General features: G+C 38.0%; 1 protein-coding gene across 2 annotated transcripts in view; it reads right to left on the minus strand.

The window, feature by feature from the left end:
• The window catches only part of WLS (Wnt ligand secretion mediator), a 58,976-nt gene extending 37,901 nt beyond the window's left edge, over positions 1 to 21,075 (minus strand). Inside the window, exon 1 of one of the 2 annotated variants that reach the window (XM_063298102.1) lies at positions 20,945 to 21,075. Coding sequence is in view for 1 of the 2 variants with exons in the window: in XM_063298101.1 (XP_063154171.1) it covers positions 1,237 to 1,342 (106 nt within the window). In the remaining variant the exon portion in view is untranslated. Of the gene's footprint in view, positions 1 to 1,236; positions 1,524 to 20,944 lie in introns of those variants that run through there. The other variant, XM_063298101.1, reaches the window with a different exon arrangement.
• Positions 21,076 to 24,726: the final 3,651 nt, after the last annotated feature.

Here is a 24,726-nt window from a genome sequence, read left to right on the forward strand (position 1 = left end):
TTTTTAATTTAAAACCAACACAAATAGAGCCATTATTTGTGGAACAAAATAAAGGGATAAGCCCATCTGGCATATAAATATTGTAGCTGTTTTACCAATGGTCTACTGACAAAACAAATTGAATGATTCAAGTCCAAGACTAGAAGGTGGAGGACAAAATAGTGGCTTTGTGTCCAAACTGCAAAAAATAAGGGTTAACAAGTTACTTTGGATAGCCTAAATTTTTGTCTTTTTAGTATCTCAATAGAGGAATTTTGAGACCTGGCTGTGCCCTTGAAGCTGGGGCAATATAAATTTTATACATTCGAGGGAAGAGAATCAAGATACTCTTTCCTGTATCCTTAGGCAGCGTTCTCATAATATTAAGACGTTTTATTTTCCTTTTAATGCAACCAGCAGCAGAAGTTATATAGCTGGGAAGGAGAAAGGAAAAAACCTCAAAGTCACAATGCACATTTGCAAAGATTTCCCCTCAACAGAATCTCATGGAGGAAGTCCAGCCAACATCAAAAGAAGCCACAAGACTTTCAGTGGGAAGGGAGGGGGAATTAAAAAGTCAAAAGCAAACTCTTCCCTCTCCCTGGAGGGGGAAGGCATCACTGGCTCTTTCCTCCTGAACTGCCTCCTCCCATTCTGCTAAACCCTTCCCCGCCCTTAGAGCCTGAAATCCAATCTAAAGAGAGGCTGCCTATGCAAAATCAAGCAGTGCTCCAGAGAAAAAAGGAGGAAAGCAAAGCACAATTAAGTGAGATATAATGCCGGAACATGCCTTTCGAGGGCCGGAGCAGTTCTTATTTTCCTTTGGAGGTGATAAGGTCCCTTCTTGCAGCCGAGGTGGAGAGAAGGCGGGGGGGGGGAGCGGGAGAGAAAGAAAGGAGAGGTTGAAGGAACGATCAACTTTTCAATCCCAAGTGTTTTTGCACCAACTAAGTCGCCATGCTTAGAGGTTCATCCTTCCATTCGTTTCTGTAAAGTAGATCCTAGAACCGTGGCAAAGCCTCCATCGGCCATAAACTTTTTTCTGTGCCCCGCTCCTGTTCTTTGCTTGCGGCCGCTAGACCGCAGTGGGCACAAAGAGGCCCGTGGCGCGTTGTATTCTTAACTACAATAGCAGGGCAAATGAGATCATAGAGGCAAGCCAGGGATACAGTAACAAGTACCCAAACAGACAAGGGGAAAGCCAAAGCGGGAGCAGGACGAGGGAGAAGAGAAAAAGTTTGCTTCGGGAACACTTACCGATCAGACCCCCCACCAGAAAGGCGATGACTTGGAAAATCAGCAAGATCCCGCCAACAATGCAGAGCTTTTTAGAGCTCATGTTCTCGATAATTGCCCCAGCCATTTTTGCAATGCTTTCTCTTCTGCACTATCGGCGGCGGCGGCGGCGGCGAAAGTTAAAGCTGCAAGGGATGGGAAGGAAGAGGTAACCTCAGCACTGATTGCCCGGAAAAGCCCGGACCAGGCTACCTCTCTACCGGGAGCTGTGATTGTAGCCGGCCCTGGAGTGCATGTGGCTGCTTTAAAGGAGCAGGAAAGCGAATCACATGATACCCACCTCCCTTCTCCTCCTCCTCTCTCCCATTCTCCCTCCCCGAGCTATTCAGCAGCAATTGGTGTCAGTCTCACATAGCAGTGGGGGAAAGCCAGAGAACGGCTGCTTAAATTAACAACTTGAAGAGATGTGCATGGATTCCCACAACTCAAGAATAATCTCGCAATGCCTTTCCCAGGACCTCATCTAGGGAATTCTGGAATGACATGCACAAGGCAAAATGCTGAAAAGGTCCAACAAATTTTTGAAAAATAGAGGCAGGTACAATGAAAGTGATCATATACATTCATTTATTTTTAAGGGGATGTTGATGGGAAATACGTTGTAATTTCTCCCCAGGATCAGTCGCTTTTCCTTTCAATTTTTTGAAGAATTCTGTGTTTTCCTGAAGCTTGCATTAAGGCAAAAAGCAGCCCTGTACCTGTTTACAATTTAAAAGCCTGAAGAGAAAATAGTGGGAACGTGTCCACTCATCCACCCAAGCAAAATGTATATAATCATTTATCTAGTCTCTTTACCTGTTATGAATTCAGCTTGAATTGGTAGATCCAGCTTTCCAGGAGTCCTACTGCATAATAAGTCATTTCCAAACTTTCAAATTCTAAACACCAAATATAAGAAATCTAAGTGCCTGGGAAGCCCTGTGCATTTATACTTTGCAATGTCATATCTTGGACAAATAACTTAGAATTCCTTGTGTCTGTGTGTGTGTGAATGAAACTGAGACAACAAATGCTTGGCCAAGCTCTCAGATATCAATGCTGGCATCCTCTGTACCACAACATTTGTCTGTCTCTAATCAAAAACCTTATGGTAGGTAGATATTGGCCTTGGGAAATTCTCATTCCACTGAAGAGAGGTGGGCAAATTATAGTTTTGCATAATCTATCAATCGATCCTGGGGTCCAGTTTATGTGGGTGTTATGCTTTACTTTAATGCAAAAATTATCATCATTAGAATTGATCTGAAGGGCATTGTAACCTAGTTGTGAAAGTATAATACACAGGTTAATATTATGTTTAGTTTTAATTGCAAATAAATATTAGGTCTATATTCACTTTAGCAAGTGAGCTTTCTTTTGAAATTTTGAGCAAATGAGAAGCTGGGAATAAGTATCCATTTTACTGAGATGCCCTTAAATAGGACCAGGCCAAACCTAACCTGAGAAGTCAATTCTTGCATTTCCTTGCCTGTCTCACATGTTCCTATTCATCAATGTAATTTCTGGAAGCCTAGTTGCTTTACAACTAGAATTCAGAAACCTTGTCCAGTTCTCCTCTTTCTGTCCCCTCTTGCAATGAAATCTTTGTTTCATGATCCGGAACCCAGGGCCTTGTCATGGACTATCTGCTTCAAGTAGAGTTTGCCCATTCCAGAGTTATTGATCTGGGATGGGATGTCTCCTTCCCTTGGGATGTGTGAGGCTGAAAGACAAAACTTTTCAGTTGCTTCCCCTAGCCTGCTCACCCGTTATGTCAGAATGGCCCCTTTTTGTTCTCTCTCAGGGGAGAAGATAAGGCTATTATGGCTGGTAAGGTTTTATCCAGTTGCTATGATTCTAAGTGTGATCGTTTTATTCTAGGATGCTTTTTTTTATTACTTGTATTCTTTTTGTGTGTGTGTGAACCTCCCAGAGTTTATAACTGGGTGGCATATAATTTTTTTGAATTAACCAAAAAGTATTTCCAGTACTAAGTATGGAACAGTCCCCGCCTTATTTATATAACCCACACTTATTGAAAACTTAAGTACAACTGATTTATGTCTTTAATACAGTTGCAGCACCATGTCACCTAACACTGGTAAATGACTCTTTATTGTCATACTAAATCTTGCTAAGCTAGCTAAATGGCCCCATACTACATGTGAAGAAATTTGACAAAGCACAGTAGATTTTGCTTCTGAGTAAACAGCCACAAAATAGTGCCATATATGCTTAGTGTTTTGTGAAAGTAAATTGAATTGTTTACTGGGAATGTTATAATGACAAATACTCAAGAAATTACAAAATATTTCATGTAAATTTTAGGCTTAGTCACTCCTCCACACACACACACACACACACCAGCTTTCCTTTTTTTGTCCAGTTGTGAAGTTTCCATCTGTGCAGCAAGCAGTCACTTTAAGAGGAAGGATATTTGGGACACAGCCCTCTGTCTAAACATGAACAGAAGGTGGATGAAACCAGATACAAAACGTTTCAATATCCACCTCATGAATTGTTTTATTTCTCAGTGCTGTGCTTGATTTTAATCCCACTGAATTATATGGTTTTTATTCCCAAAATTCAAAGAATCGTATTCATAGCTCCAAACTAAGCATGTGTTTTTCACAAGCAAGTCGCATTTAATATAATAGGACTGGTATCCAGGGAAGTATGGATAGGATTGTAACCTTAAAATGTATGGAGATACAACCAAACAGAATGAAAATTAATTCTGACAACTACTATTCTGCTCACACTGTGTTTCCATTTTAATTATATATCAACTATTTTTTAAGTATGGTCATACTATGGGGATAAAATTTCTTCTCAGTCATGAGAAGATGGCCAACGCTCTGCATTTGTACAGAAACTTTAAAGTAAAAGTTCTGTATATTAAATTCAGCAATATTGTTACTTATTGATTAAAGCTCAACTCTCCAGAAAATTACATTGTTTCTTTTAAAGTGATCTCATTAGCCCAACATTTGGAATGAACAAAACTACTGACTTCAGAGATTACACTAAAACAAGACTGTTTAACTATAGTTACTAAACCACATCGGCATGTGCGCACATTGCACTAAGAAAAAATATGGTTTTTAACTGCTTAACTGCTTAATACATACAACATGCTAAACCAATGCCAAGCAAACTATACTGATTGTATTTCAAGATTACAGTCAGAATTTAATCCAAGGGGAAAAAGGCTACTAAAGCTAAGGCTAAAAGAATATTCACAAAATTCCTGCTACAAATGCATCGTAAAGTTCTGTGTTAAGATTACCAACTACTCAGGAAAAAAATGCAGCCAGGCCTGCTTTTTCTTGTCTTAGCAACTTACCTACAAAAGTCAGCAGAAGCTTCTCATAGTGGGAGATATGAAAGATGTCCCAGTTTCATCTAGATGAAACTTGCAGGCAGCCTTTTCTCATCAAAATTCATATAGTATTCAATTTTTTTAAAAAAAATATCCACTCCTTCACATTGTTTGCAAAAGACACTGGCAGCTGCTTTTTAACACCATCTCCACAATATTTTGAGCAAAAGAATAACTTTTAAAAGTAAAGACAATTTCATCAAAGGTCTAACATTCAAGCACAGAGAAAAAGGAGAACAAAGGTTTATCTGTCTGGCCAATGATCTCAGAAAAACATTATCCACCTACAGAAGCTGGCAAAAAGTCTGGCTTTGCTTCCCTCTATGTATAAATTAATGGTTTAGTTTACAGCTTCCAATCCCCTGAATATCTGAAACTTTCAAATACTCAAAGTCTATTATTAGGTTATATTTACTGGCCACTTAGCTTCACATTCAATAGTTCTTGACATGTGATGATCTGGGAAACTGTAGGAAATCCATATACATCCATATCCTAATGGTTAAGATCTTAAACATTATTAACTTTAAAAAATGCTTTTATTCTGTGCCAGCCAGCCAAAGTGCATTCCCTAGATTTTGTCCATTTTAAAAATACTTTAAATGAAAATTAGAACAGTTAGTGAAAGATGGCACTTTCACTAGCTAGCAGCCAAGTCTGAGGTAATATACTTTTGTAGTGGTCAGATATTAGCAGAAACAACTGCTACACCCAGTACCATACTGCCATTCATTTGTAATACTTCCAGAAAGCAACTACATGGTTGCTAAACCAAACAATACAGATTGTTGATCTAATCCAGAAACTAATTTTATTATGTAAACGTGTTGAAGACAAAATCCCCGTCAAGTCAAGCTCGACTGTTAGTGACTTCATGATATACCCATGTAGTTTTTCTTGATTTGCCACAATCTTCTTTCAGGGTATTTTTAGACTTCCCAGTCTAGACTACAACTTTGGGATTTCCTAGTGGTCTCCTGTCCAAATACTAACCAGGTCTGACTATACTTTCTGAAATCAACCAAGACCTCTTAAGTACCATCACCTGACTGGGCACATGTAAATATATTACTTGCACCTCTACACCAGGGCTGTATGTGTTTCAAAAATAATTCAAAAAAAAGTATTTTAGTATAAAGCGAGCACACACATTTCTATTACTCATTAAAGCAGTCTCTCTTTTGTCAGATTTCCATATATGGTATGTGGTTTTTGCATTACTGTATTTCTAGGAGCAAGTACTGCTGGTACTATAGATCCACAAGTAACATTTTCACACTAGCTTAGTAAATAATAATTTTCCAACATTAATATAGCCTGCAATATCTCACTTCGGGAGAAGAGCTGCCTTTTCCAAACAGGTGCCATCCACTTGTGCAGGATTTCCAAAATGAGGTGTGTTGCTGGGAAATCTGGGAGTTATAATCAAATAAATCTTAAGGTGAACAGATTAGGGAAGGTTGGTCTAGCTATAGTGAGCTATATATATTGACAGGCCTTGTGCTACACTTTAAGTTCTATAAACTGGGTTTCATTGTATAGGCCTTACTGATCTGTTTCACACATCAAGCTAAACTATAAACCCCATTCTACAAACCAGAATGGCTGGGTTCTTACCTTATGCTAAGCTAAAACCAAACCAAACATATTACAACTTAGTGTGATGTGTGAACCATACCTAATTTTATACTTGCCCCAAATATAAAAATGATCCAACTCAACCCAGGTTACTGACTGTTCCTAACTTTGGGGGGGGGGAAATCTGCTCTTATCGGCTGGGTTGTGGTTCGTCTACCTAGTTGATCATGGTAACCCAAAAGTCTGGTGTGGTCCCTTGCTGCAAAAATACTGCTGCCTCTGCCTCGCTGTCTCTCATTAAAAATCCTGGAACAGAAGATGGTATAATAACCATAAAATTTGGCATGTGCCACTTGTTTCTTCATTTCACCTTCTTTACCATCTGCTGTATGAATTTTGCTTCACTGCAGCTAAGAACAGAGAACACAAAAGGGGCAAGAGTGAAAAAAAAAATCTCACTGTCTTACCTTTTCTGAATAAGCATCAGGCAGCCAGAAAGAGCTCCATACCTGCCTCTTCTCCCTGCTGAATCTATGATAAAAGTCAAGGCTCATCCCAAGAAGTACAGTATATTCTTTTTTTCAGATAATACCTAGAATTTCTTTTTTTACAAAGAACCCATACAGAGAAGAAATCAGATATGAGTCAAAAATGTATCTAAACATCTTAATAAATTACTGAGTGGCTTGCAATTGATCTGCAAAGATTTTGATTTTTTGGCTAGTTAATAATTAAATGTCCTCCCCGAGTTTTACTATTGCAATGTAAAAAGGTCTAGGAATAACAAAACAAAATGTTTAGGAGGAGGATTGTCAGACTGGGGGAGAGAGAGAAAGACAAAGGAAGAGAAATCATAATGTACTTAGTAATATGATTTCCATGCAAAAGAGCGAAAGCATTGTTTTAATTAAGACAAATAAATTCATTTTAAATTTTGCAGAACAGCCAATTATATGGTAAAACTGAAAACATAAGTCATGACTTAATTCACAGACTAAATGAAGCATACTAGACAAAACTACAGTTTTCTTCCTTTCCATTCTCTGACCTCTCCTGGCACAATAAAAATGCAGTGAAATGAGTTTTCAAACTCTTTTTTTTCCAGGACTGATAATACAGCCTTAAGAGAGCTTATATCAGGAAGTGTTACAGGATTTCACAGTGTGGGCACGCATTTGTTTGGCAAGGTTTGAAATACATTGCTCTGCTGCCAAGAAATAAATGCTCTGTGAAGGAATGCCCTGTGAGAGGCAGTCTAGAAGGATAATAACATGAACACCCCCTACTGCTAAGAATATGAATCATCCATTTCAAGGCTTTGTGCGTTTTGCTCTATCTGCCCTGCCAAATGTGAATTTTCCTTTCTACCTCTTCTCACAGATTTCTCCAAGACAGAAACATTATCTCACTTTTGCCTCAATTAAGCCACAGACAGTTATCTCTCTCCCAAGTTCCAAACACAGAGACACGCTGGATTATTTGGATACTGCTTCAGTTGAGCCTGACCAAATAGAAATGAAGCACAGAATAAAAAAACAGCAATCAGTGTCATAAAAGGAAGTAGTATATGTCGCTGGCACCTATATACTGTATATTTGGAAGTCTTCTGGATATTTCAGAAATAGAACTGAGGAACGTATGTATATGATGTGTGTAGGTATGTACACACACACACACACAGCATCAAACAAAACACTAAGTGATCTTTCCAAGGTTGTCCTCTCTGCTCAGCAATTTAATTTTGTAAATGTTTTGCTCAGAATTCTCTATCATTTCATTTGTATTTCTGATAAAATTCATACTGTGCACATGACTAGTTTGTCTCATACCACCAATGAAAGCTTGTTTGTTGAAAAGTAAGTCCCCGTTCCCTCAGGGTAAATGGAGCTTACACTCCACTAAACATGTTTAGGATTGGAACTTCAGTAGATGCACAACTCCAGTGAGAGTTTTCCTAGTTTTTCTGGAGGGGAATGTGCTGATCCTTGCTTGTCTAAATTTCTCTGTAACATTGCAGGATTACTGGACTTAGTGCAGAAGGCAGTGTTTGAACTACATGCCTCCCTCCCTTTATCAGAGAACAGCAGCAACAGCTTTTAAAACTTGTAGGATAGTTTTAGACCATATAATTAACAAAATAGAACAGCTCTTGTTTTCCTTTAACGATGGATCTTATTAACCTAAATTGTTCAAATGATCAATAGATTCCCTATGTAATTTTAATTTACATCTGCTGAACTAAAAGGACAAAAATGGATAGGGTTATATATCCCCTGCCCACTCACCCCCTATCACTTCTTTACCACTAGAAGTCCAGTGAATGGGCAGAGCAATTGCAATCATTCCATACAGCAAAAGTATGCAACTTTTTTCTAGCCAAAGGCCACTTACCCTTTGCAACATGACTGGAGCTACACTCTAGAAAGAAAAGGGCAATCAAAACAAAAAATTATTTAAACATATTTAAAACTTGAATGAATTACAGTTAGTATGTTTTCTCTACATGCATTTAATTATTTTCTCCTGTCATATTAAAAATTACAATTTACAAAAATTACAGTTTAGAAGCAACTTTTGAAGAAGTATGAAGAGGTTCACCCAAAGCTTTCACAGGCTTTTCAGGAGCTTTTCCTACCCAGAATCATGATCTGTGGTATAGCTCTCATAATGGGAATATAGTATTGGAAGGATATAATTTGTTCAAAAGAAACAGACTCAACAAAAGGGAAGGTGGAGTTGCATTATATGTAAAGAATGACTACATCTGTATGGAAATTCATTACCACAATGCTGAAATTGTCTGGGTGAATATTAAGGGAAAGAGGGCAAAAATATCATTGTTGTGGATGTGTACTACAATCCAACCCAACCAACCAAACAGAAGATATAGATGAAATCTTTGCAAACCAGATAGCTAAGATATTCAGAAAACACACCACTGTGATTGTGGAGGATTTCAACTACCCTGACTTCAACTAGAAATCAAACTCTAGGGCAAGAAGGCAATCCAATAGGTTCTTGACATGCCTTGCAGAAATCTTCACTGTCCCAAAAGTAGAGAAGGGAGCCAGAAGATCAACTGTATTAGACTTTATTTATTTGTTTATCAAATTTATCACCATCCATCTCCCCGAAAAGGGACACTGGGCGGTTTACAATAAAACATAGATTAAAAACCCCATAAAACTACAAAATAAATATAATACCTAATAAATATAAATACGATAAAAACCCGATGGCTAAAGTTCTCTATGACCCACAAGCAGAACAGGGCCACTCTAAGGAACTAACCATTCCCAGAGGTGACTATTCTCCCTCCCGCCCCAGGCATGATAACAAAACCAGGTCTTTAATTGTTTTCTAAAGTCCAGGAGAGAGGGAGCCAGCCTCTCTTCTGGGGGAAGAATATTCCAAAGGGCGGGAGCTGTTGCAGAGAAGGCCTGCCTCCTGGACCCCGCCAGATGGGGTTAATACTTACTAATAGAGAAGACATGGTCAAAGAAGAGAAAGTGGTAGGATACTTAGGAAAGAGTGACCATGTAATCTTACAATTCACTGTATTGCAGCCAGGGAGAACTGAAGATAGCCAGATTAGACTTCAAGATTGCTGACTTCAACAAGCTAAGGGAAAAAGTAGAAAGGATTCCATGGATAGAATTCCTGAAGGGAAAAACAGTTAAAAAGAGTTGGGAAATTCAGAAAAATGAGATAATTAAAACACAATATCAAAGAGAAAAAGAAATGCGGGATACCTGATGAGACTGGCATGGTTGCAATAAGATCTCTCTGATAAACAAATAGGACAAGTTTTAAAAAATGGAGAGAGGAGCATATAACAAAGGCAGAATATCAGAAAATAGCCTGAAATTGCAAGGATGGGATTATGAAGACTAAACTTCAGCATGATCTAAAGCTTGCTATGAATGCCAGAACCAACAAAAAAGGTTCTTTGGGTTTGTGTGGAACAAGAAGGTCAAGGAAACAGTTGGCCCACTTGTTGGAGAAGATGACAAGATGACGACAGCTCTTTAGAGAAAAAAAATACTTTGCAAATACTGAAGGAACAAGGCATTTGAAATATATTATAGATACTAATAGTCTTTAATCTATAGTTTGTTTTCAGTTTGTTAAGACTCATCATTATTAAACTATAATACTAGTTGATTTAATTTCATAATCTAAACTAGTTTAGTTATTTAAAATCTTGAGAGTCTTCTGGAATGTGATGAAAAATATAAAGTTAAGTATAATGAGAGTTCTAATGACATTTTCTCAAATGTCTGAATGATATCTCCCTGAAGTTTCATATAAACATTAAACAGCTTGGGATTAGAAAGCAGCAGGACACTACAGAGCAAAGCCATAACATCAAACAGTAGTTACTAAGAATGAGAAATTAGCCCTAAGTGTAAAATCAGAAGATAGGCCAGGTCAGGAAACAGACTCTACTCTATTGTTGAAGGATACAATAATAGAATTTTGAAAACCTGATAGAGATTCCCTTTCCCCCATCTTATATACCAAAGACAATCAAGGTAGGGCTATCTTGAGTTTCTTCCTCACTCCCTCTTCCTTTAGAGGGTGAAGCTGGTATTTACCTAACAGCTGATGAATGCCTTCTTCAAGGCCATCTCCACACTCCTCAACAGCTGCACTGGTTGCCTGTTGGCTTCCAGGTACAATTCAAGGTATTGGTTGTACCTTTAAAGCTCAGGACCTGAGTATGAGAATACTTTCTCTGAGTAGAATCTCCCCATCTGACTAGTTCCAACTGAGCAAGCATCAGGGACCCTGATGGTGAGCCTTCTCCATTGTGACTCCTCCCCTCTAGAATAATGAACCTCCAGAGATAAGGTTGGCCCATCCTTGCTGATATTCTGGAAGGACTTTGGCCTGAGGGCCTTTGGCAATGGGTGAATGTGTAAGTCACTTAGTGCTATTTTAGATAGCAGCAGCACATAAGCTTTTGTAAATATAGTATACAACTAGCCTGCCAGAAAACTACTACAGGTAGTCCTCACTTACCGACCACAATTGGGACTGGCAACTTCACCGCTAAGTGGTACAGTTGTTAAGTGAAATGTCATGTGACCACACTGACTTATGACAACAGCTCCGGCTGTGGTTAAGTGAATCACCACGGGTCATTAAGTGCGATGTCACATGACTGTGACTTGCAACTGCCTGCCAGCTTCCCCATTGACTTTGTTTGTTGGAAGCTGGCTGTGAAGGTCGCAAATGGTGATCACATGACCGTGGGATGCTGCAATTGTCATAAATACATGTCGGTTGCTAAGTGACCAAATCACGGTTGTGTGACTGCGGGGATGCTGACAGCCACAACTTTGAGGTCGTAAGTCTCCCTTTTCAGCACTATTGTAACTTTGAACAGTCACTGAACGAGTGGTCAGTGAGGACTACCTGTACAGATTTTCCCTTACAAGTTGGCATGTTACATAGTTACTGTTTGTAGCAGAGAACTGGAGAATTTAAAGGCAGCCCAAAATAAGGCTTCGGGATGCATCGTGAAAGTAATGTTTTATGTGGATAATTCCCTTTGGCAGAGATCTTGAAGACTGGTAGGGGAAGGAAGCCCATAAAGCCTCTCATAGGATCTCCAAAATGCATCTTCCAAAGAACAGGGGAATTTTCCCAAGCAATGTATAGAAGCCTGGTAAGAAAAGGAGAAATCAAAGAAAATCAGCATGCTTTACATAAATTGTTAGAGGCGAAGAAATAAGATACACACACGCTGGCCTCCAAATGAATATATGATTCGATTTTTTTCCTTCAACAACACCTAATCACTTTTCCTTTTTTTTTTCACAAGCTATTTTAGAAGCAATTTTATTCCTCCCAAGGTTAAAACATAACGATAAAACTGCTTTTATGGTTGTGGTAGATTGAAATGTAATATTTTTCCTGTAAGACAACCATATACATAGCTGCTGAAGGGAAACCACAAGATGTTAGAAAGAAGAGGATCGAAATCGGATTTCTGAGAAAAAGAGTGTGAAAAAATAAGGGAAAAGATCAGAAAGACAATATATCATTAAAAAAGAATGTGGGCATAGGAACAGAATTGTGGGACCATATTGAATGACAACAAATTATGCTATTTAGCTAGTGAGAAGTAACCAAGATTTACTGTGATTTGAATTTGTATTTATCATTATACTAAGTTAAAGTACTTGCTTGTGTTAACTTTATAACTTTATAAGATAAAGTTCTAACTGCTCATAAACATGAATTCCTATATGAAGTAGCGACTGCCTTCTGTCTCTCATCAGTAATGAAAAACCGTAAATTATACTAGCAATTTACGTCATTGTTACATTCTTATCCTGCCTTTTTTATGTATTTTGGTCAACTCTGGGTGGTGAATTTGGTGTATTCTGCATTCAGTTTTCATTGTGGCAATTCATATTTCTCAACAGAGTTTGATTCTCTTTTGCTTGGTTTGTGCGATTCCCTCATCTGGGATATTTAAACTGAAGATCAAGTTCTGTGTCTGTAATTAACAGATGGGAAGAGTAACAAATGAAATTGCATCTAATAATAAAGACAGTGTTATGCCTGAAGCCAGAAACTGTTTTTAGTTTTGAGAGACATGATTACACAGAGAAGGAAATTGCTATTTAATTAAATGCCATGAACATCTTTTGAACATCTTTAGTCCAAAAAAGTTGTAGAGAGCCAAATATTCATCTTAATTCTTTTGCAAAATAGGTCCTGTTTTTTCTTACAGCACGTATGTATATAAACAAAAGACATTTAATAATCTTTCCTCTATACTAAACATGTTTTAATTTGTTGAACAACTAAGCTTACAGTGAGTAGATTAATAGGTACCGCTTTGGTGGGCAGGTAACGGCGTTCTGTTTAGTCATGCCGGCCACATGACCACGGAAATGTCTACGGACAAATGCCGGCTCTTCGGCTTTGAAACGGAGATGAGCACCGCCCCCTAGAGTCGGACACGACTGGACTTAATGTCAAGGGAAACCTTTACCTTTACTAATGAGATAAATACACTTCATTGTCCACAGTTCTATCTGCTTCATGGTGAGAAAATGGAGGGGGCAGCAAACTGCACACTTTTTCACTTTTGACTTCACAAAGGAGATTAGCTGAATATCAGCAATAGTTCTGATCAAATAAGAAGAAAACAGCCATATTGGGATGAGCCCCAGGAAGCTTTGTGACACATCAGCAGTCCTGAATCATATCCCCCCCTTTCCCTATATTCCTTGCTAGTTAAGTGTAGCATATGGATTTTGTTTTCTGGCCTGGCTGCTGTTCTGCTGGTGTGAGCCAGACATGGAATGTGGAAAAGGAGAAAAAAACAGCTCACGTTTGGCCTTGAAGGGCAGCTGCTCTATCATGAGGCCTGATGAGATGAGCTGGCTGCTGGTCAGGGCTGGTGTGGGGGGATTTTGAGTCAGCAGTTCCATTGGTGCAGCGAGGTTTATAGGTGTTGGGGACTAGAACTCTGGGTGGACATCCACCTCCTCAGTTGCTGTAGGACATATTGCCAGTCTAACCAAAAATTGGAGAGAGAGGGAGGAGTGAAGGAAAGGAGAGTAAAAGTTTGTACTGGAATGAATGGAGAAGCTGGAGAGAAAAGGCTGGCAAGGAGTTGGAGAGTGAAGTGTGCAGGGCAAGTGTCAGTTCCTGTTTATGTGTTGCACCTTTTTCAAAGTTTTGGGGTCAGAGTACAGAAGAACAGAATATGTGTTTTAGAAATAAATGATAAAATTTGGCATATTTAACTTATCTTACATAAATATGTCATTCCAACTAAAAGTTAATTTACATATTTGATTTTAAAATATGCCACTAAACAAATGTAATTAACTACATAGTTGCACTTTTAAAGGACAATATACTCCCAGGAAATTCAATAAAAGCTTTATTTGATTTATTAATAAGGTATTAAATAATTTATACGGTACTCAACCATGTATTTTTTAGGATACTGCCATTCTCTTATGAAATAAACTGGCATTTAAAGTTTAAAAAAGGAAAGTGAAAATAGAACATTTGTGGTATTAAATGATGTAACAAAAGGTCTGGTTTATGGGCTCTGGCTTTCAGGAAGTATATGAGTAAAATACTTAGGCATTTATGCATAGTTGAATTATTTAGTTCAAAGAACCCCAAATCCCTGACTTTAATAAAAAACATAATAGCTTTGGATTGATTCACAATAGAACAAAATTATACAGTATTTTACAGAACAGGAGAGAGGCAGAAATGGAAAACAGACAGGAAATACTTAAATAATGGGTGGTAGATCCTGGCCGGACTTTAACAAAAGCTTTCCATTGTCATCACAAAACAACTACCCTTTCCTCAGAAAATAGGGATTATATAAACATAAAAATTGTTGCTGCAAATAAGTGAATCAAAATGTTTTTAAATATAAGGATATTTACAAAAGTGCAGGAGCATCTGACTCATAGGCTTGACGAACTAGAAAACTCAAAAGGCAATTACATTTTTAAAATGTGTATTTCAAAAATGTAATATTATGAAGATTGTCTTTTAACAGTCAAGCTTCTCATCAGGAAAAACAGAAAAATTATAATTTTACTAAGTCAAAGCTGGGGGTGAAGGGAAGATTGAAAAGTGGCTGATATTCAAACAATGAAATCTACATTTAATTATGGAATATTGGAGCTGGTTGTAGACATTCAAAAAAAGTTGACATATCAAGAAGATTTCAAACTGAATTGCAGATTCCTCCAAAGGTTGCTGGGATGAAAAAAAGGCATCACCTCCCTGCTCCTCTCACAAACAAAACAAAGTAATCTTGAAAACAAGAAATCCTGATATTTTTCTCAAGTGTCTCCATCCTTCACTGCTGCTGGGTACTGGGCTTCAGTTGTTGTTTTTTACTTTTTATGATACAGGTAGTCCTCATTTAGCAACCACAATTGGGACCAGCAACTTGGTAGTTAAGCAAAGCACTCACTAAGTGAAATTGCAACTGTGCTTATGATCATACTTCAGCTTTCCTTTGCTTTACAGACCTGCGAAGGTCATAAATGTGAGGACTGGTCAAGATGTTACTTTTCCAACACCATCGTAATGGTGAATGGTTGCTAAACAAGGCAGTAGCTAAATGAGGACTACTTGTATGGTATAAAGTAATAACTCTTTTTACATTCCAAGTTACAATCTTACATATACCATGGTTTTCACCAGATGGGTCTGTACATATTGATCTCTGCTGCCCATTATGTATTTGGTCAATTGAGGATTTCACATAATGTTTTTGAGTAAGATGTTTTTGAGTAAGACGCGGTGGCGCTGCGGGTTAAACCGCTGAGCTGCCGATCGGAAGGTCGGCGGTTCGAAACCGCGCGGCGGGGTGAGCTCCCGTTGCTCGTCCCAGCTCCTGCACACCAAGCAGTTCGAAAACATGCAAATGTGAGTAGATTAATTGGTACCGCTTCGGCGGGAAGGTAACGGCGTTCCGTGAGTCATGCCGGCCACATGACCACGGACGGGTCCTTAGGGACAACGCCGGCTCCAAGGCTTAGAAACGGAGATGAGCACCGCCCCCTAGAGTCGGACACGACTGGACTTTACGTCAAGGGAAACCCTTACCTTTACCTTAAGATAGAGAAGGTGTAGACTACATGCACCATTGTCTGCTAATGGTAACAAGAATATTGGTCAGTTCTGGAACATTTTGGTCACTATGCCACAAGAACAAGCAAAGCCCAGAATTAATCCAATCATACACATGACGTTCTATGCAAGATGAAATGTCTAATCTACCTTGCAAACCAGTGTTCTGTTGTTTGCATCCCATCAGCTCAGAGGTATATGCAGTATATTGATTTATATTCAGGATACAAAACTGAATTGCATTTCTTAAACAGAAACTATAAATATTAGGCACAAAAATTGAATTGTACAAATGATTTCAGTCATTTCACTACAGTCATTTGTTAACACCTTTAAAATATTATTTGACTAAACTAAAGATCTTACACTGTATATGGCTGGCACACCGTCAGATTATAAAACCACAGAGAAAGACAGTAAGGAAGAATTTTCAATATAAAAATCCTTGTGACCCACTTTACTGAACAAAAGTTCTGCACAGAAACCACAGCTCACTCTTATTCAACAATAGTTCAAACCAACATTTCTATATAACACATCTTACTTGACAAGTTAGAAACATTTTAAGAGCCATCTTACTCAGTTCTTTCGGTTCTTTTTTCGTTTACATTCCATTTCAATGGGCAGGCTCCCTGCAGAATTAACTGTGATGGTTGCCTTAATTCCAATAAAACGCTCAGACTCAAAATGACAATTCAGGTTCTGAGTTTATTTAGAAAAGGGTGCAAACAGGTAAAAAGCTGAGAATGAGAAAAGCGCGCCTAAACTCAAACTAAATAGCATCTTTACAAACAGCAGCCCAGCCCCTCCCTCACATACAGTTCACCCCACATTCCCAGGTGCTCCTAACGAGCTCTGCTGCTCAACGGGCAAAGAGACCTTGACATTTCAGAGATAGTCTAAACACATTCCTCCTGGCACAGATCAGCACGTTTTTAGTACAAGGCTCGCAGCAGCACCCTCCCAGCCAGGACACGTATCAGCACCATGGCAAGCGAACCGTTACGATGCAGAAACACCAGAACGGTGAACATGACATTAACTGACATGAGTAATGAACAAATGCTTCTCTTACTATATTCCATACTGTCAACTTTATGCGAAGATGATTCAAATAATGCACAAATTTTTATACCACATATAACAGAAATAAGTACATGTCTGATCTGAAAACTAATAGTTTGATCTTTTGTGGTACTCAGATGAGGATCATCAACAGTTACATACCATTTTTCTTAATAAAAATAGTGCTTTTGCCTAGTGCTTACAGGTTACAGACAGTGCTGGACAGCGCTATCTTTGAGACTGAACATTTTTAAGAACTGTTTTTGATATGCAGATCTCTAGAAGCAGACACATAATACCAGCTAGGGTCCTGATTAGATATTTGCAGAGTACCAGTGTTGTAGTAATTAAGGGATTCGACTGGTACTAGGAAACCCAGGTCTAGCCTTGGCCAAAGAAGTTCACTGGGTGACTCTGGGCCAGTATCTTTCTATGATCAACCTTCCTGGAAGGAGGGAAGGAAGGAAGGAAGGAAGGAAGGAAGGAAGGAAGGAAGGAGGGGAGGGAGGGAAAAGAAAAGATCTAGTATTAAAGAACTTAGAATAGGTCACTTGATAATCCAAAGATACAGCTAGAAGCAAAAGAGTATTTCCAAGTGCCCAGCTCCAGCTGTTTGATAAAATCAAACAATATTTAAAGGCACAAAGCAGGGTACTTTTGCTACCTATCTCATCTACCAGATGCACATAAGGAACAATAGTTTTTGGGCAGCTGATACGGATTGATTCTAGTTCCTTGCTCAACAAATGTACAAGAACTTGGCAATAACTAGTCTTCCTACTTTTATTTTATAGTCTGAAGAATGCTTTAACTTCTGGCTAAATCATATAAACTTGGAGACTTTTGATGACTCACATCAAAACATTGTTTCAACCACCATCAATCACCATGGGAAAGCATATAAACACTTTTATGTTTTTTGAAAAAAAGAAAAAGCACTGCACTGGGGATAGGAACTACACGGTATTATAGTTCAGGAACATGTAATCTCTCCAAGGACAAAAGGCAGAAACTGGTGGATGCATATACAAAGAAAATACTATAGGAATTAAGTTACTGAAAAATCTATTTCTGAAGAATCAAGAAATTTTCAGAAGTGCAGAAACAAGTGCAAAGTTATTTACTTGGGGAAAAAAGTCAAATTCACAGCTATATGATTTAGAACACCTATCTTAATAATGATACTTGTGGAAAAGTACTTGGAATAATAATTGATTGCAAAGTGAATATAAACCAGCAGCATGATGTTACTACAAAAAAGGCAAATTCAGTTATTGGCTGCATCAACACAAATATGTCAAAATCATAGAAACTAATCATCATCATCATCATCATCATCATCATCATCATGTTTATTACTTACCTGGCAGGGGAGATACCTTGATCATGAAGGAGGTTTTCCCAGGGTGAGGCTCATCCATCGCACTCATAGAAACTAATAGTTCCACATTATACTGCATTAGTTAGACACTCCCACCCCCAGACTACTGTGTACTGTTCTGGGCCCCCAAACTTTAGGAAGGATTCGTAGAAATTGGAACAGATTCAGAGTAGGGCAATGGGAATCATCAAAGGATTACAAACTAGGTCCTTTAATAAAGGATTAGAGGATCTCACTATAATTACCCTTGAGAAAGGATCAAATATCTGAAAGGATATTACACAGAATATTAAAATCTGACCTACCTTGTTGCAAAGGGCAGGACCCAGAATAACAAATTTACGTGAAGACAGATTCTGAATGAATATGAGGGGAAAAAAAGTCCTAATAGTAAGAGAAGTTTGATAGGAGATCAAACAATCCATAGATGGTATACTACCCTCCACTGGGTTTGCTCAAACAGAGGTGAATCTGCCTGGGATGCTTTAACTGGGACTGCCACACTGACCAAGTGGTTGGACCTGTGGCCTGAATGGCTCCTTTCAACTTTCTAATTATATAAAGGCAGCAGGAAAGAAATGTCCTAGCCGTGAAATAAGAACAACAACAAAAATCCATTAGCATACTATTTTCCACTTTCCTTAAGAATGAATCTTAATGAAGGTAGTACCTTTGGGAATCAGGGTCCAGGCACTTTTTATTCAGAATTGTGCTGCACAGGCAAAACCCAGAGCAAGATAAACTTAGACAAAATTGCCAGGCACTATACTGTAACTTATAAACATCTCCTGAAAATTTGCTAGAAACCTGTTCATAAGAAGCTGAATTTAAATTTAGCTAGGAGTGCTAATCAAATGAATCTGGAAAAAAACTTAAAAGAAACTCTACTTAAAGGGCTAAAAAATTCATAAATACATATGTGAAACTTGTACTGGGTTACACTTGTTCGTTGCCCATTTGTTAAAAAAAATCTGTATGGCTCCAGCAATGCAGACAGCATTTTTCAATAAATGATTTGTACAAGAACAGTGTTCATTGAGGAGAGCTGCCATCATAAGAAAAAAGAAAACACTGGGCAATCAGGGCATTTGAACAATTTTATAGATATACTGATATAGATTTCAGTTTGTTAACCCATGTCCTTATTAATCTACAGTGCTAGATCAAGATATTGAGAGTGTTCTGGAATGTGAGGGAAATGTTAAGTTAGATACTATAAATGTTCCAAAGCCATTTTCTCAAATACATGAATAATCTCCTTGCAGTTTCATATAAATATTAAACAGCATGGGATACAAGATGGAAAGCAGCAGGACATAATAGAGAAAAGCCATGCCATCAATCAGTAGTAACTCAGAATGCAAAAGTAGCCATTCATGCATATTCAGAACCATTGCAAAATTGAGCTCTCTTATCTCATCCCAGCCAAACAATCTAATTGGTATTGTGGCTAATATTAAAACACCACTGGCCTTGTCCACAACTGTGCATAGCACTTCCAGTAGCACCTAGGACACTGCATGAAATGGTACACATATCACACACACAACTACACACAGAGAATAAATTTATCCTACATAATTTATAAGATTATAGAAGTACATTAAAAAAATAAAAATTGCATTGAACTTGACAGATTTTTCATCCATTTTGTTCTAGCCATATTTTGTCATTCCTAGTGCTGATCAGTCTACATTGTTCCATCTACAGCTGATTTTCTCTTTATGAAACACATTTCTAAAATAAGTGCTCAAAAGTCTGTCCTCACCTTCTGATAGTATCTGAAATGCGTCTAAACCAGCAAAAACATTCATGTGTTTATTTAGGGAGAAACCCTCAAACTCATCCAAAATTACTATAGTTTCCGTCTCTTGTAATTCTACTGCAGATTGGTCATAAGCATAGCTCAGGTATGTTGGTTGTTGAATGTCTAAATAAGCAATAACATGTGGCACAGATTCTAGGAGACATTTAGCTCTGATAATACATTTACTTCATCAACTCTTAACAAGTACAAGAAAATATGTTTCTGTAATAGTACATGGATGTGCTCATAAATAAAAAGTGAAGCAACCATTACACTAATGATCATGACTGTTATGCTACACATCACTTTTAAAAACACTCAAACTTACTTGAAATTCTTTCAAAAATCAGTAAATACTGAAAAATTATTGAAAAGGTGTAGTGGTTAAGGTGCTGAATTAGAAACCAAGAAGCTGTGAATTCTAATCCTCCCTTTGACATGAAAGTCATCTGGGTGACTTTGGGCCAGTAATACTCTCTCAGCTCATCCAAACTCACAGAATTGTTGCTGTGGGGAAAATAGGCAAGAGCATTATGTATGCCGCCTGGATTTGTACAAAAATAAAGGTGGGATTGAAGTCAAATACATACATACATACATCTATCTCTAGGCAAAGAATGAGAAAACAAGGCTCTACGGATATTACTGAATTACACCTCCCAGTAACCATTACTATTGGTTGAGCTAACAGGCTGCTGGGAGTTTTATTTCAGCATTGTCTGGAGGACACAGTTCTACATTCTTGCCTTGGAAAGATTCTAGATAAAGAAGAAAGCAGATGGGAAGGGTTACATAAAAATAGGATTTTAATTGCAAATTCTGCATTCTTCTATTTTACCTCATCGCAGATGGAATGGATGCCACAAGAAAGGAGAGGAAACTTTCTGTATAAACAAATGCTCCCTTCCTCAGAGGATTATGACAGCTTGCTACCAGTGATGCTGAACATCCAGACACCATGCTAATTAAATAAAAATATACCAGTGAGTAACTCTGAAGGACTGTTTTCCAATCTTGAACAGATGACTGTCAGACAAAGTGGGATATTAATTTATATAAGAGATTTATACATGAACATTTTAAGGATTAGTGATCCAGTCGAAAAGAAATATGACTTTAATATAGCTGACCCTGAGAATTATACTTCTAAATGTAAAATCATCTGCCATTCAAATGGTGTAACTATACCAATTCCCTCACATCTTTCGTTTACTGTATGATTAAAAAAAGGAGGGGAGGGATGATGCCCCTTTCAGTCATGTCACATTATCTGTCTGTTTGAAACATTAGATATTGTCACTTTTGTCCTATGTGACTAATCACTAATCACTTTTATTCAGAAACTATTACTTTATTCTCTCATGATGTGACAAAAAAAGAAAGTTTCCTTCAGGTTGAGGTCAACTCTTGATGAGTTCATAAATCCAGCCATGCAGTTTTCTTGACAACAGTTCAGAAGAGATTTGCCATTTCTTTCTTCCAGAATGTTTTTTAACTTCCCAAGCTAGATAGCTGGTGCTACTACTGAAAAGCAGTGCCTCCAAATCTTCAACCCCCAAAAGTGGGGAACCAACAGTTCTTTTCCCAGCAAGATCAAATTGGCTACACTCACTGTAGTAGGTGAATGTCGTCCTGGAGATAACTTGATGCCAAGCCATTAATTTATATTAAGAGGGAGGAGGAAGAACCACCATCCATATCAATATCTGGAGTTCAGATTTTGCCAATATGATAATGTTCTGCAATGAAAACATGTTTGCAACTACTAATTAAATGTCCCTTTCCTCACTAATTTCAAGGAAATAAAAGCAAGCTTTATTCAGCAGAGGCTATGCAGCACTTCAGATTCAAAGCAAAAAAGTATGTGGGCACACACCTTTCAGCAACTCCTTAAACCAAACATGTCTTTTCCTGGGATCACACTGCAGCTAAGAAGGGCAGCCATACAATCACAAGAAAACTGCACCTGTTTTAAATTGAAAGGTTCTAAAGTGAGTCATCCCACATGCTCCAAGGCATCTTTTCCCCCTTTGAATTCAAAATGCTATACACATGATTACACAGTAACCCTAACTGAAAAAATGGTGAAAGGAAATTACCATGGGTCAAAACTAATGATTAATTAATTGATCAATTAAATTTTGCCACTGCCCATCTCCCCCCAAAGGGGGACTCTGGGCGGTTTACAGCAAAGATGAAAGCATTAAAATACCATAAATAGATATAAATACAAATACAACATTGAACATAAATACAGTATAAAATCCAGATGATGATGATAGTTGGAACATCACTCATGTGTATCTAAAGGGATATTTTAGAGTGCTAACCATCTCCAGGGGTGATTACTTCCCTTCCTGCCCCAAGCGAGGTGGCAAAACCAGGTCTTCAATTGTTTCCAGAAGGCCACAAGAGATGGAATCTGTCTTATCTCTGGGGGAAGGATGTTCCTGAGGGCGGGAGCCACTGCAGAGATGGCCTGCCTCCTGGACCCCACCAGATGGAATTTTCTTACAAAAGGGGTCCGTAACATGCCCTCTCTGCATGATCGGGTGGGACAGGTTGATGCAATGGGGATGAGACGGTCCCTCAGGTTAATAATTCTATTAGTAAATAGCCTCTGCCCATTCAAACCTATTCTGGAAGCAGTGGGGGGCAGGATTGTGGGGGTCGGAATGGGATAGCAAAAGGAAACACTGTCTTGTGGGAGCAAGCTAGCTTGTATAACAGCTATATTCTAACATATGCAGTAAGCAAATCACATCATATATACACTAATATATAAGCACAAATATTTTAAAGTAACAAATAATTTCAATTCAACTACATCAAATTACATCTACTTTTCTTTTGAATGTAGATTGGCACCTCTTTAGAAATAGTACAAATGGAAATGTCCATGTTTAATATACATTGAAGAAAAGAAGAAATGAAAACTAACAGAGCAATCCTATGTCCATCTAATGAAGATAACATAAGAATTAAGTCTTAGCAAGCACATACAAATGAATGAATCCTGTTTAAGCACTATGTGACACAAATCGTGTTTAAGGCTACATTATTTAGCAGCAGGCATTCCATTAAACTGCAGCAGGAGGAGACAAGAGGAAAAGTGTTACCAAAAATGAATTCCAGCAGGCTTAAACTATTTTCATTCTATAGGTGATTTTAAAAACAATTGTTTTTGTGCAGTTTCTTCCCCCCCTTCCTTCCAATCTCTTTTCCTTTTTATATTGTACCTTTTAAACTGCAAGCTTCTATTGTACCTTTTAAACTGCAAGCTTCTGAGTAGGGACTTCCTTTTTTCATGATTAAATGGAGTATTTTCACCTGAAGAATTAGGTGATAAAAGTGTAATTTATTTAAATTGCTAGGCTGCAATCCTATTTATAGATTTTTACTAGAACTAAGTTAGCTGAACTTGGTGGACTCACTTTTGAACAGTCATTCACAGGACTGAACTACTGAAGGCTACCAATCATATGTAAGCATGTTCCCCAATTAACTTTGTGCATGGGTGTGCTTTTGAGTCAGGCTTGACTCCTGGTGACTGTAAGGACAAGTTATGTAGTTTTCTTGCCAAAGGTTTTTGGAAATGGTTTGTGCTTGCCTTCTTCCTCTGGCTGAGAGAGTGTGTCTGGCCCAAAGTCATCCAGCTGGCTTTGTGCCTAAGGCAGGATTCTCCCGATTTCTAGGCTAGTGCCTGTAACCACTACATCAAAATGACTCTTACCAATAATTTGAAAATATGCATTTAAGTTATATGTGGACTATTATATTGAAAACCAGGAAGAAGCATTAATTATACTTAAATTATGTCATTTCCAAGGCAATGTACAACAATACAATTTACAAACATAATAGTTAACCATTATGATTTCTGTCAACTTCTACTGATTAAATACTGGGATATCATATTTTGAAAAAATGCTGAACACATGTCAAAATATTAGAACCTATGTCTATCAAGTAAAAATTATGAAGATGGAAATGTTCTTATTTAATAGTGACCATGAAGAGTGAGCATGCTTAGTGAACAGGAAAGACGTTTGGAGTGCAGAGAAGGAAAACTTGAATTAAGCAACTGAGTACTGGGCACTGTTGGCTGGCTGATGATCTAAACAGAAACATCCCGCTTTACAACATTTTGAAGATCTTTGTATTTATATAACACTTCTAAGTGGTCATATTGTTTTAAATATGCTGAGGAGGAGGTTGAAGCTGGGAGAACTGTAACACAGTGAGAGCACAGGATTAAACAGCATACCTGGATTCAAATATCTCTCAGTCACAAGGCTTATTAATTTACCATGAGCAACTCACCCTCTCTTGCATTAGCCTATAAGCCAAAAATGGTTTATAGAAGTATAAGGAAGTATAGGGCCTTTGAAAAAGGGTGAGATATGTTTGGGTTAATTGGTAATTCTGTTACCGTAATTTAGATACCCATAGTCTATTTAAAATTTTCTGCTCATTTCCTTAGCCGTATTTCTTAAACTTTGTGTTCTCGGGACCCTTTCCCACTTTTAAAAATTATGGAGGACCCCAAAACAGCTTTTGTTTGAATGGGTTATATTTATCAATATTTGCTGTATTAAAAATTTGGTCTAGTGGTTAAGG

This window comes from Candoia aspera, chromosome 3, assembly GCF_035149785.1.
Source record: "Candoia aspera isolate rCanAsp1 chromosome 3, rCanAsp1.hap2, whole genome shotgun sequence".
Lineage (NCBI taxonomy): Eukaryota > Metazoa > Chordata > Lepidosauria > Squamata > Boidae > Candoia > Candoia aspera.